Source organism: Sarcophilus harrisii, chromosome 3 (genome assembly GCF_902635505.1).
Source record: "Sarcophilus harrisii chromosome 3, mSarHar1.11, whole genome shotgun sequence".
In the NCBI taxonomy this organism is placed as follows: domain Eukaryota; kingdom Metazoa; phylum Chordata; class Mammalia; order Dasyuromorphia; family Dasyuridae; genus Sarcophilus; species Sarcophilus harrisii.
Window position 1 is genome coordinate 494,976,684 of NC_045428.1, and position 14,915 is coordinate 494,991,598.

The following is a 14,915-nucleotide window of genomic DNA, read 5'->3' on the forward strand; positions in this document are numbered from 1 at the left end:
ACGGAGAGGGAGAGGGACAGAGAGAGGAGGGGAAAAAGAATGTAGGAAGAGGAGGGAAGGACGGAGCGGGGGAGAAAAGGTTAGGAATATCAGACCAGAGGCGAGAGAAGAGAGAAGGGACGGAAAGGGAGGAGAGCACGGGAGAGTTGGTTAGAGAAGGGAAGGCTGGGGAGGATGGGAAAGGCGAGATGTGAAGGAGGAGAAAGCAACGGGGAATGAAAGGACGGAGAAAGCGGTGGAAAGGGACGGAAAAACGGGAAGGGAAGGAAGCGGAGAGGGGGGAGAGGGGAGGAGGGAGGAGAACTGTGAGGGAAGGACCGCGCGGAGGCGGGACTTCCGGACGCCATCTGCGTGAGTGGCAGGCGGGAAGCGGAAGTGGAGGTGCTGCTGCTGGTGGTGCTGGGCCGGAGGAGGGACGCGCCTGAGAGGGGCCGCCGGGACCGAGCGAGAGACAGACGCGCCCACCCGCCGCCGCTTGGGGCCCTTCGGACCCTCCGCCTGAGTGAGTGCAGCCGAGGTTGTGGAGGCCCGCGGGCCGGCCTGGAGATAGGGCGGGGGCGGCGCCTTGTTATTGTAAGGAGCCCGCGGCCTCCCCTCCTCCATTCCTCCCCTCCCCCAGCCCCTCCTCTTCCCTGGGACTCCCCCTCCCGGCCCCGGCCCTGCGAGGTGTCCCTCCGCTCCCGCCGGGCCTTCCCGCCCCCCCCCCCCCTCCCCGAGTCCCGGCGCCCGCAGCCCGCGCTGGGCGCGCATCTCCCGCTCCCCGGGCCCAGGTGCAGGCCCCGGAGCAGGCCCCCGGCCCTCGGCTTCCTCTTGGGGCCCGGCGGCCCTCCACCTGCTGGTGGCCTTTCCCCCTGAATCCCAGAGGCCGAGCCCCCGCTTCCGAGCTCTGGGTCCCTGTGGCCTCGCTCCTCCCCTCTCGGCGGTGACTTCTCCCCTGCCTCTCAGCGGTGGGGGACGCGGGGTTCCTGCGGCTCTCCCCCCGAGGCCGGAGCTCTTGATCCTGAGCTTGCGCGATCGCCCGCCGCCGTCGGGCCGCTTCTCGGCGCTGCGCCTCATTGTGCCCCTCTGTGGGCGCTCGGAGAGGGGCGGGCGGGCTCGTCCCCAAACGGCGGCGAGCCCCGCTGTAGGCCGGCCGGTGCCGGAAGCCGGGCGCCCTGCGGGGCGCGCATCCGTGCCGGAAGGGGCTCCGGCTCTCGGGGGCTCAGTGTCGGTCAGCGCCGGAGACCGGATCGGAAGCCGGGCCCAGAGAGGAACCGGGGGAGAGAACGTCACGCTGTTAGTTCCGTGAATAATTTCCTTTTGTTCGTGCTAAGATGCGCGACTTAGTCTCGTTACGTTTCAATTGCTATTTCACTTTCAGGCAAGTTCTGATTCGTAAAAGAAGCATCATTCGGGAGGATCAGTGGCCGTAGCTTCCTTAATGTGCTCCTGCCCGCGGGGAAGGGACGAAGGATAGCCACCCTGTTGTGTTGCCCTGATTAGAAGACTTAGTGTATTGAAGCATGAGGGCCTGTCGTGGGGAGGGGGCAGGGAGGAAGAAAGAAGGAAATAGAGCTTTGTGTGCATTGGGCTATGACCCGCATCTCTGAGTTCTGATCCAGAATGCATTGTGAAGGATCGTGGTGGCAGACCATTGTGCTTCTAATTTGTCTGCCAGGGCATTTGGTAATAAATTATGATGTGCTGGAGCACGGGGACCCGCCCACCAGGGATGACTGGGGGTGGGGCCTTTAAGAAGGGACTGCGCTATGGCATTCCCCTGGCCTCCTGAGACAAAATAGGAGTTCTTAGGTCAGCGTGGAAACATGCCGAATTTTTTAAGTCTTAGTTCAACTCCTTGCCCGCAGTCGGTTTCCAGTTCAATTGAGAGAAACGTCCAGCTTAGCGAGAATTTATAGTTCTTTATTGGTGATGCTGTGTTCTGATTAGAATATGCTACAGGCTGGGGTAAGGATCCTGAGCGTCAGTGGTATAAATGCAGACATGGACAGAGTTGGAAATAAATTATTTATAAAGATGCAAAGTAGTAGAACCGAGAAAAATAACCTGAAGAGACTCTTGCAGATGCTATTTCTGCTAAATCTCAGAATCCACTACTTCGGGTCTGCCCAGAGAACATATTTCAGTGGGTAGTCCTTGACTTGTCAAGGATGTAGTTGTGGTGAGTTTGCAGACCTCTTAAACATTTTATTTGTAGGCTTTCTGGGCCTTTCTCACTGAGCCCGCTGTTTGTGATCACAGAGTGAAATGACGAGCTGTCCCCAGGGATGATTAGGGGAGCAGCATGGGGCGACACGGGGCACCAGATCCCCCTCTGTTGGTACACATTTTGTATAGCTAGTTACAATTTTGCCGTTCTAGAGATCAGTATATTATGTTCTCCCTTAGTACTAAGTTTTCAAGTCCCCAAATCACTAGGGCTTATATGACCTAGCACAAACTGCCCTATATGTAGACTCTGATTCATTGTTCAGTTTTGTTGTTAGGGAGTAAATCTTTTAATGCCTAGATAACGTGAATCTTTTGCCGTGCATTTTCCTTGGTATTCCTTCTACTCTTGGTTCTTGAAAAGTAGACTGTGGATTACTGACTTTTTTTCTTTTTGTGCTGCCCCAAAAAATGTTTCTTTAGCCCCTGTGGGATAAATGAAAGCTACTTTGTATTGGAAGATTTGAGTTTGGCAGAAAAGTACAAGATTCAAGTGTTTGAAATCACAAAGAAACAAGATTTCACTAAGATACTTTGCCTTTGTGTGGGAGGAAGAAGGGTGGCCTTGTAATCATAGCAACACATTAGCTAGTTGAGAATATTTTGTGCTCTGCTCCCAGTTCCATCAACTGTGTGGCCTTGGAGAAGTCTCTTTCCTATTCTGCAGTTTCTGTTCAGAATTTTTCCATTTTATAGATGAGAAAATTGAGACATTAAAGCCATAGAATGTGAGTAAACTTGAGAAAATAAAAAATTCTTCATTGATCAGAATGTTTATTAGAAGTTATCACTGTCTTTTCCAGTTTCTTTCTGTATGATACCTAGCAAGAGAATCATTGGTTTGTATTATATATTGTTTACCAGAGCAATATATAGTAATTTTCTTAAACACCCTGACCTGGGATCAAATCCAATCTTTCCCTTTTATTAGCAGAACAATTTCAGACAATGGTCTGCCCTCTCTAGGTCTGAGTTTCCCAATTTGTAGAATGAGAAAGTTAAACCTGATGATTTTCTAAGACCCCCTTCAGGCTCAATTAGTATGATCTTATGATTGAATGATCATACTACTTGGATTGGGTTTAAAAAAATCCTTATTTCCTTAAACCAAAATGAGGCTAAAGGTAATGAAGTGCCATTTTGGTTTGTTGTTTTGAGTAAAGATGGAAGCTTAGAACAACTGAATTCACAACATGTGAAGTTATCGCTTCAGTTGTTATAATTCAACTCACTTTTTCATCAACTTTTGTTGTTTCTGGGTAAAAAATGTTTTCTGTGAAACCATCAGATTATTCAATGTAAAGCAGAAATAATTTTTCACACTATAAAGTAGAACTCTCAATTATATCTTGTACTGTTCATATATGTATAGTTTTAACCACTTACAATCTGTTAAAATTATGTTAATTTTGTAAATTATGTTAAAGGAGTTGATTGCTTTATAACTATTCTAAGACCAGTGGCTCTGTATAAAGAAAACATTATGAATTGTCATGGTAGACTGCGATATAATGGAAAGAACAGTAGACTTGGAGTCGAAAGTCTTAGGTTCAAGGTCTAGTCTTATTATTTAACCCTCTGTGTAATTTCAGAGAAGTCACTTCACTTCTCCAAGCCTGAGTTTCCTCATAATGTAAAATTGAATTATGAATTTTTGTGCTACTTACCTCAGGTTTGTTGCCAGAGAAGTGCTTTGTGAACTCTAAAGTACAGTGTACATGTGTGTTGCTGTCAATACCACCATTGATTAATATAAAGTCATGTAGTGGTAAATAGAAGGACTATATCCAATTTTGTTTTATGTTCAGCACCTGGTGTCTCTTCTAAAGTATAATGATAAGCGGAGACAGTTCCCACATGATTAGCCAAGTCTAAATCTAGAATTAAACTTGGTCAATGAAATTTGACTATATATAGAAATAATCAACATTGAGAAAGAAAGGGAACTAGAAAACAGTCAGCAAACATTAAGGGGCCACAATGTGCCAAACATTGGGAATACAGAAAGAAATGAAACAATCCCTTCCTTTAAGGAGCTTTCACTCTATCAAGGGAGATAACTCTCTCTTGTCTCCCTGTACATATATGTCTCTTCAAAACATAGAAAATAAATACAAAATAATCTGGGGGAAGATACTAGCAGCTGGAAGGATCAGAAAAGGCTTTATATAGAAGGTGACACTTGAGCTGAGCTTTGAAAAATATTTGTCTACTTAAAGAAACTAGAGATTCTGAGAAGTAGAAGTAAGGAGGAAATGAATTTCAGGAGTGGGAGTACAGTCAGGCTGCAGAGACACAGGGACAGAAGAAAGTCCTGAGTGAGAAAAACAAGATCAGATCAGTTGCACCATAGAAAGGGGAGATTGGAAACAAGTTGTGAAAAGCTTTTAATGCTGGACAAAGGAACAATCCTGATGCTTTTAATCTTTTCCACATGAATTTATTTATTTGTGTTTGTTTATCTCTTGTTTAATTACTTTTATTTTAATTTTATTTAAAATGAGGGTCTCCCAAAAGTCTACCACCAAACTCTTAACTGGAACATCATGAATGTTCCTCCAATTTGGATTTCACAGTTCCTGTATGGAGCATAATGGGGTGATAGAAGAAATACTGGCCTGGAAATCAGTAAACCTGAGTTCAAGTCTTTGTCATTTATTACCCTGCATGGGTCTTAAATTGCTTTAGCTCTGTGGCCTCAGATGTTTTTTTGTTTGTTTGCAAATTGAAGGGGTTGGACTAGTTGCTCTCTAAGGTCCCTTCTAGATCTAAATTTTGCAGTTAAGTAATAATAATGAAGGAAATAAACCATAAATCAAAATGTTTAGAGATTGGCATATCTTAGAAATCATCTTCTTTTCATTTCAAAAGGTAAATTGAGACCCAGAAAAATAATGCGGTTTGTCCAAGGATGAATGGCTATTAAGTGGTAAAGCTGAGATTTGAATTTAGATTACCAGATTCCAAATCCGGTACTGTTAGTATAGTATTTTGCAGTTTATAAAGTGTTTTTTCCCCTAACAGCTTTGTGGGGTGAAGGGTGCATTTAACATTATTTCCACTTTACAGATGAGGAAACAGCTCATTATATCTTTCTGATGGTCCTACAGTTAGTAAATGAAAGATCCTAGACTCAAAGCTATTATAATAGAGATATTAGATCTTCCCTAAGAAGTAGTGAGTGACATACTGGAGTATGCTGTCATTCTGGAATCAAAGGACTTGGGTTTAAACCCTGAGTGAAATACTTAACTTTTCTGGGCCTTAGTTTCTTATGAAAAGAACTGAGCTAGATGGTTTTTGAAGTCTCTTGCAGCTTCAAATCCCTCACATTCATTTATAGTAAATGCCTTAGATATGACCTTATCAATAGTGTTTTTAAATTGTCAAATTCTGTAACTTTTGGTTAAATTGATGGTAGAAGATTATTTCTAATTGCAGTTTATGAATTAGGATCATTTTGGAATAATAAATGCAAAAATTCTTATCAATTAGAATGTTGCATTTTAATTCAGAACATTAGATCCAGTGTGTATACTGTTAGCCCTTCCTGTTTTGGAACATACTGTAGCCTAAGTGGACTTGGCTGATTCAAGTCATCCTGGCAGTACCAGGCATGGGTTTGGGGCCTTATTCCAATCCTTATTGTTCAGATTAGTGATTTGTCCTTAAATAATAGTTGTTGAGACCTAGGCACAAAAAGGGAAATGAATTGGAATACCCATGTTTGTTTTATAAAAATATCTCTGCTCCTTCAGAACTATAAATATATGCCACAGTATCTGTAATAACAGTACGAAACCATTAATTTTTCTTAGAGTCTGGTTATTAGACATATATTCTAACCTTGAATAATGATTTGGGATAATTTTCAGATCAAAAGATTGTATTAATTAAGATTAGGACTTTTTTATTCAATAATACAAATTAACATTTAAAACTTAATCTTCATTAAATTGGTCCAGATTTAGGTTCAGAAGTTCTCTTCATCTGTAGAAATGTTAACCAGTTCATCTAATTTTCTCCTGTCCTCATCTGTAAAAAGAAGAGTCGGATTAGCTATCTCTAAAGTCTCTTCTAGCTCATAAATTCTACAAGTCTCTGAATTCATGAATAACTGGCTTGGGGTCATAGCAAAGATATATTTAGTAGTAATAATTTTAGGTAATGTGAAAAAAATAACCATTGCTAGCACATAATAACAGTTGCTTAGTAATTAAATATTAATGATATTTAGAGTCTTTAATGATGTCTCAGATTCATTGGAATACTGTACTTTACTGACCTTTGATCTGATTTTTTTACCCAACTTAATTTGTGTGTGTGTATATATATATATTTATATAACATGCTAAAGCTCAAAAAAAAAAAAAACAAACCCCTCCAAAAGTTTTAATCAGTGAGTTTTAATATATTTTGCTTTCATTTTTAGGGTGTACTAGGTACTTTGCAGTTCTTTAGCACTAGCATAGCAATTCATTTGTAAGTTGTAGCACTAGATAAATATTTGCTAAATTAATGAAATTCGTGCCATTTTAATGGAAAGTCTTGCTGTGTATGAGGATGAGGTAGGGAGTGCCTTAACATTTGGGTTTTTTCTCTATCCCATTGACTGGCGTATTTTCTATTTTGTTGTTGTTTTGTTTTAAACCGGCCTATAGCAGAAATCCTCCAATGACTGGGAATTTTCTGATTTTCTTAACTGACTTTTTTGGAAAGGCAGCATTTCTAATTTAACTGAACTTTAATACTCACTAAATAATTTTGCCTGTTCTTGTTCCTTTTGATCTCTTGCCTAATATGAAAAGAGCCAGGCCTCTTTAGGAGATTGATTGGTACGTTTGTAAAAGACCGGGGCTCAACCCATTGACCAGTTCAAAACCTTGAGTGGTTCAGGTAAAGTATTTATATAGTATTAGGTAACCCCTAGATTCCTATCTTCCAAGCTTTCTTCCAAACTGTGTAATTGTAGTCAAATAGCTCTTGTGTAGTTTTCATTGATCCATAAGTGGCTAATCCCCTTGTGCTTGCACTTAGAATAAAATAGAATGATGAAAAATTTATATAGCTGTAAAGCACACTTAGATAGTTCCACTGATTTTTTAATGCATTGTTCCTAAAAGACAATCAAATGTTGGCTATAGTACAGTGATACCTAGATATTTGTGATCCTTAAAGTTAGGTTATGTCTCAGAGCCTACTCCCTACTAAAAATAAACCACAGTTGCAAAATTTCTAGGCAAAAGCAAGATGAAACCGTAGTATTTTTTAATTTCGTTTATGATATTTAAAAAAAAAATTTGGACCAAGTTTGTGATTTCATTGACATACGGAACTCTGACAGGCATTGTAGGTAGGGTATTAGATCTAGAGGTAGACCTAGATTTCAGACCCATCTCTGTAACCCTGGACCAGGAACTTAATCTCTCAATGTTCCCAGACAACTAGTGGTCTAAATTACAAAAGAAGTTACTGATCTACCTTGGTAAGGGGATTTTCTTTGCTGGAAAGCTACTTGGATAGAAATCACAGATCTAGACAAAGAGACTCTCCCTGTGGAAGCTTTGTGTCCATTCCCATCTGGTGGTTGTCCCACCACTGAAGAATTTTACAGTTGTTTGGAGGCCAAGAGGCTAAGTAATTTTTGCAGGGTCCCATATTTAGTATATGTCAGAGGCAGAACTTGAACCCAAGTTTTCTTGACTCCTAGGTCAGTTGTTTGTCCACTATTCCCTGCTGCCTCTAATTAGTCATGGGAAATACCAGTCTTAATGGTATGTAGCATGGCCCCACACATTGTTGATGGAATAAATGTCACTTTACACACTCTTTCCTCAGGTGTAGAATGAGCCAGGGGGACTCAAACCCAGCAGCTATTCCACATGCAGCCGAAGATATTCAAGGAGATGACCGATGGATGTCTCAGGTATTAAGTTTTATTTATATAATATGGGGCCATCTACTTTAATTTTTGAGAAGATCCTACTGGCCAATAAAGTGACCTTTTTTTTTTTCCAGTTGGATATAAAGCATTTATTAAACAAAAACATAAAATAATTTTATGTGAGGTGCAGTTAGTGGTTACTCATCTTGCTGTTTTATTTGCCATAGTAGTGTGCCAATTCAGGAAGTATTTATTAAGTGCTTACTACACATAAGATACTGGGAGTACAAAGATAAAAACAAAAGTCCCTGTCTTCTGAGAGCTTTCATTTCACTAGATCAGTAAATTATCTGGGATGATTTGAGAAGTAAGGTAGTTGCCCATGTCACTCTAATTTAAGAAATCTAGGAATGTATTTAAAACAGCCTTAACTTTTTAACAAGCCAATAAGATCTGAACTATTTTGGAGTGAATTTGTAAATTTTTTAATCAACAAATTTTATGTTAGCTAAAAGTAATATTTTTAGAAGTGCTAATGAGAGTGGCTATCAGAAATAGCTCAATGCTGCCCAAAATAAATATAATGGTGAAATACAGGATTTTAAAAATATTTTACTTTTATTAATGTTTGACTTTGTACTTAAACATATCCCTCTAAAATTATAGCCTTTCCATTTTTATCAACATAATTTTGGTTCATAATTCAGTTCACTTTAAAGAATCTGGATTTATTTAAACTTTTATACAACCTCTTTTCTATTTATTCTACAAGTTGGTATAGTAGAAAGACTACTGGATTTGGAGTCAGAAGACCTGGGTTTGAATTTGGTGAGGCAGTTGGAGTTAAGTGACTTGCCCAGGGTCACAGAGCTAGTAAGTATTAAGTGTCTGAAGTTGGATTTCAATTTAGGTCCTCCTGACTCTAGGGCTGGTGCTCTATCTAGCTGTGCCATCTAGCTGTCCCCGGGTTTGAATTTGACCATTGACATGCACTAGCTGAGCTTCTAGGAGAGCTCCTTTACCTTGAGCCTCAAGTTTATTAGCCTATTTCCCCCCAAATTGGGACAAACACCCCAGGAAAGAACTGTTGAAGTGTGGATTCTTGTTATTATTACCTGTCTCATACAGTAATTAATGAAAACACCATCATCTACAAAGATACATTTAAAGGGAACTGCTTGAACTCATTCTTTTTGCCATTTTTTAGGCTTTATTCACTATATAAAGTAGTACCTTATTTTATTTTCTGTCTCCTTCAAGTTCTAATACTCCAAAATTAGGTGATCTATATCCATGTCCTTAATGGCTTTATGCCGTCTGGTTGTATTTGGTTCAGAAAACTATATCGAATAATAAGCTTTCCCAGTATGTTTGTATTAAGTGTATAGTAGGTTAGTATTTGTTAAATTCTTAAGTTAGTGATAAAAAGTTAGAGAAATCTATCTATTCAGTGAATCATATTTCCTAATATCTTAAAACTCAGAAGAAAAGTCATGGAAATTACTTTATTGTTTTGATGCTTTTAGTTGCCGCTTTTGGACCTATTCCATTTTGCCCATTATTAAAGTATGGTAACCGAAATTGTATCTAGGAGTTGCCCTCAGAAGATTAGGGTTGGGAAACAGTGGATAGTCAGACCATTAGGGAATTGTAGGAAAGACTTTTTTAACTCTTTAATTACTTGAGAAGCTCAGACTAGACTGCATAGGAATTACTCTCAGCTCCATATTTGTGATCCTTTAGTTGTATTATCCCATAATTATGAGCTGGTTTCTTGATATTATTGAGGACATGTGAATTAAAGACATGGAATGATGTGTCTTGGCCAGAAAAACCTCCCCTTTCTTTACCAGTTAAAGTTTTGTTTGTTTGTTTTTTTTGCTTATTTTAGGAAGGTACCGTGGTACAAGAAAAAGTGCACTGACTCTGGAGTCAGAGGACCTGGGTTCAAATCTTACCCATGATGCTTACCTGTGTAACCTTCGGCAAGTTATTTAATCTCCCTGGGCCTCAGTTTCCTCATCTGTAAAATGAGGGGGTTGGACTAGATGGCCTTTAAGGTCCTTCCAACTCTAGATTTTGTATAATACTGTGATTCCTAAGAAAACCTGGTGCCACACTTCTTTTCTTTGATCATTAGGAGAGTTCAAACGATAATGGCCTTAAACTTGGGAAAAGTATTAGTGGTTGTACTATGTCAGTATTATGTTCATAAGACCTACAATGGAGACAAATTAGGGAGTCTCATCATCATAACATCTTGTTGGAAATAGGAACTGGAATTTGTACTTCATATCCTTTGCAAATGATAAGAAATAAAAGTATTTGGACGTAGTTCTTACCTTTGATGTAGTAATTATTACCTGAGTAATTTTTGGCAAGTTACTTAATCTTCCTGGGTCCCAGTTTCCGCCTCTGTAAGATGAAGGTGTTGGATTAAATGACCTCTCTTTTCACTCTAAATCTAAGAATCTGTGACTTAAAGATACAGAATTTAACAAACTTGGGTTAAGTTGAGGAGATTTGAGTTTAAAAATAAGCAAAAAAAATATAAAAATTCCTAAATACCAATTTTCTATATTTTTTATACATTTAGGCTTATAAAATTCACTTTAGGATTATCCCACTGTTAAGATTTTAATTGTATGCCTATTTATGATATGATTACATAGTCAATATAGTTGTCAACATAGTAAAAGAAATTTCAGCTCTAAAATTCTAATCCAAAGAAATGAGCCAATGGGGAATAGAGAAAGTAAGGTTTAAAAGATTGGCAGCAGAGTAACTAGTTGGACAATTGTTCTTTGTAGGCCAAGAAATCTCATAGGGGAAGAAGTGCCAATTTCTAATTCTTTCTTCTTCCAAACAGCACAACAGATTTGTCCTGGACTGTAAAGACAAAGAGCCTGACGTCCTATTTGTGGGAGACTCAATGGTACAATTGCTACAGCAGTATGAGGTAAAGGTTGGGGGGATAATTGTGGATCTGGAATATTGATAGGTGGTACCTATTGATAACAGGTTTTCATGATGAATCTACATGTACATAATTGTGGGGGAATCTTCTGCTTTGAAATAGTAACCAACATATTAGGGAATAATTGAAAAATCATTTAAAATTAAATCCAGAAGTTTTTGAAATGTTTTATCTTTGTCATACTGTTCCTTTAGGTAACTATATAAAGAAAAAGGAAAGAGTATAAAGGAAAAAGTATAAATGAAGAGTATAAAATATTAACAATTTAATGTTAAATGTATTTTACAGGAGTGGATTGTATTACTGGTGGATTCTTGAATTGAAATCTGTTGGTATTGAAAATGCTGTAGAATAACATGGTAGTCTTTTTAAGATTCATAGCAATGTTATATTTTAATTCAAAAGATGAATCTTTTTTTCACTTGAATTGCTTTGCAATGTGCTGTAATATAGAGATTTATTTTCAGCTAATTGTTGATTTAGGACATTTATTTTGATGTTTCTAGATATGGCGAGAGCTTTTTTCCCCCCTTCATGCACTGAATTTTGGGATTGGTGGTGACACCACAAGGCATGTCTTATGGAGACTGAAGAACGGAGAACTGGAAAATATTAAACCTAAGGTAAAATAAAACTCAACTGATAAAATGAACTTTTCCCCATTTATATAAAGAAAATCATTAATCCTGATGTTAAAATATAGAAGTATAAATTATTTGGTTTTCTCTCACTAATATTTTATTTTTCCAAATACATGTAACAATAGTTTTTAATATTCAATTTTGTAAGACTTTGTATTTCAGATTTTTCTCCTTCCCTCCCATCTCCCCCAGACAGCAAGCAATCTGATACAGGTTAAATATGTGCAAAACTGAAAATGATTTGAAGTGAATAAACAAACAGCGAAAGAATTCATTCTTTTCATATACTAATTTATAATAGGGTATAACATGATACTAAGATAACTAAGAAGGCAACATTTATTTAGGGCCAGATCTATGATTTTATTCCTTTTAAAACTCTCTGTATATTAAGCCTTGAGAGTACATAGAAGTTAAGGATTTGTCCATGTTTCCAAAGCTAGTTTATGTCAGAGACAAATCTTGAGCTCAGGTCTTCCTGACTCCAAGGTCAGCCTTTTGTTCATTGTGTTATACTGCCTCCCAAGAAAGCAGTACATTGATTACAGTAGTTAAATATCTAGTTACTAAAATCATAAAAGCATAAGAAATGTGGTTTTTTAAATATAAGAAACTTATGTTAGGGAGTTCAGTTCATTGATGGCTTGTTCAATTTCATTTTCAAAAATGGGACTTTAAGTATTTTATTTCCTCATGTGTTAATCTGGGCAATCTATATTTTTGAAAATATTCATCCATTTCACTTAGATTATCAGATTTATTGGCATACAATTGGGCAAAATAGTTCCTAATTATTGATTTAATTTTGTTTTCATTGATGGTAATTTCACCCTTTTCATTTTTGATACTGGTAGTACAAGAATAAGGAGGATATTATCTCTGGCCTTCACTTTTCTGTTTTCTGATCTGATTAATTGAAATAATGGTGTCAGTAGTATTAAGAATATTGAATGAAGATAAATAAAACTTGATGCATGATTCATTCAGACTAAAGTTGGGATTTTTTAAATTTTTTTTCTTTCTATCTCAGAAAAACTTATCTTCATACCTCTCTTTCCTAACAACATGGAGAAGCATATACTTCTGTATTTACATATAGAAGCAGTTGTTTTTCATTTAACAGTAGGCATCCCATAAAATAATGTTCTTCTGTTCTTGGTTATAGGTTATCGTTGTCTGGGTAGGAACAAACAACCATGAAAATACAGCAGAGGAGGTAGCAGGTGGCATTGAGGCCATTGTACAGTTGATTAACACAAGGCAGCCGCAGGCCAAAGTCATCGTACTGGTATGCAGTCCTTTGGTGTGAGTGGAGACCTTGACATCTCCAGGGCAACTTGAGAGCATTATTTAATTCTCAAAGATAGCAATGTGTTTTATTTACTCATGAGCATATGGAATCTTTGGAGGAGAGCACCTTGAGAAAGAAGAAAAGCTGATGGTGATAAAATCTCTCACCATCTTAATAATGTGTCTATCTGCTACCCTAACTCTGACCATTCCATTGTTGTTTCCCAGACCAATTGATATTACCCACTCCATATCTTTCCTTCATTTTTGCTTGGAGGTTTCAACCTTCCCTATTGTTGTAGGTAGGCTACATACTTTTTCCTGCCTCCATTGTCTAAAAAATGGCTAAACAGATCTGAATTGAATTTTCTAGACAACAAATAATAAGTTCTAACTTCTAAATTTATTTTGATTAGGTTTGAACTTGAATCAGCTTAGATTGTTCCACTTTATATAGGTGTAGGTAAATATATTTATTAAAACTTTTTCAGAGTTGTGACATCAGAAAAGTTTACTTATAATATAGGTTTAGGTTCTTTAGGTTTTATATACACACCTACGATACAGATTTTACATTCAGGGGTAATAGAGTATTAAATGAGAATGTTCTTAGCATCCACCATATAGGACATTCAATAATGTTTGAAATTAAACCAGTGAGTAATCCTCGGCTTTAATACACTGCCAAAAACATTATAACATCTATGGAAAGGATTAATCTCAAATATTATTGGACCAACTTAAGATCCTTAGTTAAATGAACCAACTCTACATGAGATAGAGTGGTAAGAATCACAGATGTGTGAAATATTGAAAAGTAGGAACAGGTAAATAGAGTGAGCCCTTAAACATTATGACTTTTCCCATTATGGTGTCCATATTTGCTATTTTGAGGATTGATATATTGGGGTTTAACATAAGAAATTAAATGGAAATTTGAGAGGAATGCAGAAAAGCCAGTAAGTGACACAGAAAAAGTTTAGAAACTCAAAACTGCATAAAATATAAATATAATATTAACGTATTTTATTTTTTAATACTGTAAACAGCCCATAAAAAGTAAAAGGGAGGCCAAAAAAATTCACATGGATTTTCCTTATTCCAGGACTGCCATGTCCCTACTCATCCCTTCTACTCCCTTCTTCTCCTTCTCCCTCCCCTGCCTCCTCCTCCCCTCCCCCCCCCATCGTGAAATGGATTACTATGTATTCTGCTCATTTTGTCATTGGTATCTTTTTTTCCTATTGCCCCAGGGTCTTCTTCCTCGAGGTGAAAAGCCTAATCCTTTGAGGCAAAAGAATGCAAAGGTAAATCAGCTCCTCAAGGTCTCACTGCCCAAGCTTGCCAATGTTCAGCTCTTGGATACAGATGGGGGCTTTGTGCACTCAGATGGTGCCATCTCCTGCCACGACATGTTTGATTTCCTACATCTCACAGGAGGGGGCTATGCAAAAATCTGCAAACCCCTCCATGAACTGATCATGCAGTTGTTGGAGGAAACGCCTGAAGAGAAGCAAACCACACTTGCCTGACTGGCTCCCATCAGTGTTAACAGCATCACAGCCTCATCTGATCAGTTATATCACTGGCACTACAGAATCCTTCTCTTTCTTAAAGCACTTTCCATTTTAGAATGTTCCTGGATGTTCATATCTAGTGTTTGAAGGGGAGGGGGGATTTAAACTGGTCTTGTACATAAAAAGGTTTGGTTTAACTACAAAAAAATTAGCAAAGGAAGGTTATTGTTTTTAAAATATTCTTCAGTTGAAACCAGAACAGGACTTTTTTTAGTTGTTTGTGTGACGCTCATTACATCATCATTGTTTGTTCTCCCTAGGACCACATCAACCTAAGTAATGAACAATACCCAAATCCCTTTGTTCTTCTTTTTCTATGGATTATGTAATATGTAATA

The 14,915-nt window shown here is 38.3% G+C and overlaps 1 protein-coding gene across 5 annotated transcripts; it reads left to right on the forward strand.

Annotated features, from left to right (window-relative positions):
- The first annotated feature begins 286 nt into the window (after positions 1-286).
- Positions 287-14,706, forward strand: PAFAH1B2 (platelet activating factor acetylhydrolase 1b catalytic subunit 2). 5 transcript variants are annotated; one of them, XM_031961314.1, is made up of 6 exons: positions 287-502; positions 8,047-8,134; positions 10,962-11,051; positions 11,576-11,692; positions 12,876-12,998; positions 14,254-14,706. In XM_031961314.1, the coding sequence occupies exons 2-6, from the start codon at positions 8,054-8,056 to the stop codon at positions 14,530-14,532; spliced, it is 690 nt and encodes a 229-aa protein (XP_031817174.1). In that variant the 5' UTR covers positions 287-502; positions 8,047-8,053; the 3' UTR covers positions 14,533-14,706. The 5 variants fall into 5 exon arrangements, with proteins under 5 accessions (XP_031817174.1, XP_031817175.1, XP_031817173.1 ...); XM_031961315.1 differs by having other exon boundaries at positions 501-573; XM_031961313.1 differs by lacking the exon at positions 287-502 and adding an exon at positions 714-1,275.
- Positions 14,707-14,915: the final 209 nt, after the last annotated feature.